Source organism: Myotis brandtii, unplaced genomic scaffold (genome assembly GCF_000412655.1).
Source record: "Myotis brandtii unplaced genomic scaffold, ASM41265v1 scaffold329, whole genome shotgun sequence".
NCBI classification, from domain to species: domain Eukaryota; kingdom Metazoa; phylum Chordata; class Mammalia; order Chiroptera; family Vespertilionidae; genus Myotis; species Myotis brandtii.
This window is the reverse complement of record NW_005362676.1, coordinates 805,428-807,722: the sequence shown is the minus strand read 5'-3', so window position 1 is coordinate 807,722 and position 2,295 is coordinate 805,428. Positions and strand designations below refer to the sequence as shown.

The following is a 2,295-nucleotide window of genomic DNA, read 5'->3' as shown; positions in this document are numbered from 1 at the left end:
GATTTCGGAGAGTATGGGAGAGGGAGAGAGAGATAGAAACATCAATGATGAGAGAGAATCATGGATCAGCTGCCTCCTGCACGCCCCCTACTGGGGATGGAGCCAGCAACCCGGACATGTGCCCTGACTGGGAATCGCACCCTGACCTCCTGGTTCACAGGCTGACACTCAAGCACTGAGCCACCCCGGCCGGGCCCTTCTGCGGGCCATTTCAAGGGACGGGGACGGCAGGAAAGAGGGACCGACAGACGTACTTGTTTTCGTTGCTGGCATCGTAGCGTGGCGATGGGTCATAATCATTTCCGTTGACGTCGTAACTTGCGTAGGAATCCTACGGAATGAGATCTTAGTGAGCGGAGAGGTGAGGCACGGATAGAGCAAGCCTGCCCCAAGTATTATTACGCCTCCATTGGAAAACAGAGAAAAGAAGGCACTTGGTACTCCGTCCCTGCAACTGTCACCTTATCTATGTTTCATTTTTTTTTTAATTGAATTTATTGGGGTGACATCTATATAACAAAAGCCTAAGTGACCGTTACGGCCAGAACGACCGGTTGCTATGATGTACACTGACCACCAGGGGGCAGACGCTCAATGCAGGAACTGCCCCCTGGTGGTCAGTGTGCTCCCACAGGGGGAGCGCCGCTCAGCCAGAAGCCGGGCTCAGAGCTGAGGAGCGCAGCGGTGGTGGCGGGAGCCTCTCCTGCCTGTGCTGTAGGCAGGTGGTAAGGAGCGAAGGGTCCTGCACTGCGAAAGGGATGTCTGACTGCCAGCTTAGGCCTAGGGGGGGGGGGGATTGGGCCTAAGCTGGCAGGCGGACATCCCCCGAGGGGTCCCAGATTGTGAGAGGGCGCAGGCCGGGCTGAGGGATCCACCTAGTACACGAGTTTCATGCATCGGGCCTCTAGTTGGTCAATAAAATTACATAGGTTTCAGATGTACAAATCTATAATGCATCACCTTTATTTAGGGTATCCAAAAAAAATGTTTGCATGTACTTTGAGTAACGATAAAGGCGGTGTTTACAAAAATACATTTCACTTTCAAAACTGAGCTATGAGTCCTGGCCGGCGTGGCTCAGTGGTTGAGCATCCACCTATGAACCAGGAGGTCAAAGTTCGATTCCCAGTCGGGGCACAGGCCCGGGTGGCAGGCTCAACCCCAGTAGGGGGCGCGCAGTAGGCAGCCGATCCATGATTCTCCCTCATCATTGATGTCTCTCTCTCTCTCTCTTCCTCTCTGACATCAATAAAAACATTTAAAAAATTAAAAAATACTTGGTCAGCAATAGGCTTTAAAAACAAAAAATTAAATGAAAAATAAAAAGAAGAAAAGAAAACCACACGGTGACAGTATCTATGGGGGGAACAATCCGGCGATAAGGGGACCTGGGCGGTCCCCACCTGTGCTGCTCGAGGGTCCCCTGCGCTGATTGAACGACGAGCACGTGAACGCCAAGGCCAGACTCACGTAATTGGGGGCCAGGTCCGGGTGGTTCCTCTCGATGCCGTCGTCCAAGATGGTGACCACCACGTTCTTCCCCGTGTAGCCTCTCTTCCATGCCGCCTGCACGTTCATCTCCGAGCGGCAGCGGCTCTGCTTGTCCCCGCAGTGCTGCGCAGAGAGACACACGGACAGTCCTGACCCGGGACGGACACAAAGCCAGACCCAGCAGAGGCACCCCATGCAGGTCAGAGGAAAATGCTCTCTGGTGCCCCCTAGAGTCAGGTCTGAGGAAGCACTCTGGCGCCCCCGACAGCCTAGATCCGTGGTTGGCAACCCGCGGCTCGCGAGCCACAGGCGGCTCTTTGGCCCCTTGAGTGTGGCTCTTCCACAAAATGCCACGTGCGGGCGCGCACGTACAGTGCGACGGAAACCTCGTGGCCCATGCGCAGAAGTGGGTATTTTGTGGAAGAGCCGGTATTTTGTGCAAGAGCCACACTCAAGGGGCCAAAGAGCCGCGTGTGGCTCGCGAGTCGCGGTTTGCCGACCACTGCCCTAGGGCATTGTCTTTCTTCGGGGCCTCTGTCCGGGGCTCAGCATCTCCACCGAATCAGCCCTACGGCTGCTATCCCATTGTCTCCCTGCTCAATGAGCCCCGCAGGGGCTTTCGTATCATTTCAAAAAGAATTCACGCCTAGCTGGTTTGGCTCAGTGGACCGAAGGGTCCTGGGTTCGATTCTAGTCAAGGGCACATGCCCGGGTTGTGCGCTCGATCCGAAGTAGGGGGCATGCAGGAGGCAGCCGATCCATGATTCTCTCTCATCATTGATGTTTCCCTCTCTCCCTCTCCTT

At 55.2% G+C, this 2,295-nt stretch overlaps 1 protein-coding gene across 1 annotated transcript in view; it reads right to left on the bottom strand.

Moving 5' to 3' along the window:
* Window positions 1-2,295, bottom strand: part of PCSK6 (proprotein convertase subtilisin/kexin type 6) — a 52,255-nt gene that overhangs the window by 43,722 nt on the left and 6,238 nt on the right. The window contains exons 4-5 of the mRNA XM_014543570.1: window positions 1,471-1,614; window positions 255-331 (exon numbers count right to left, since the gene is read on the bottom strand). Of these exons, the coding sequence (XP_014399056.1) occupies window positions 255-331; window positions 1,471-1,614 (221 nt within the window). The remainder of the gene's footprint in view (window positions 1-254; window positions 332-1,470; window positions 1,615-2,295) is intronic.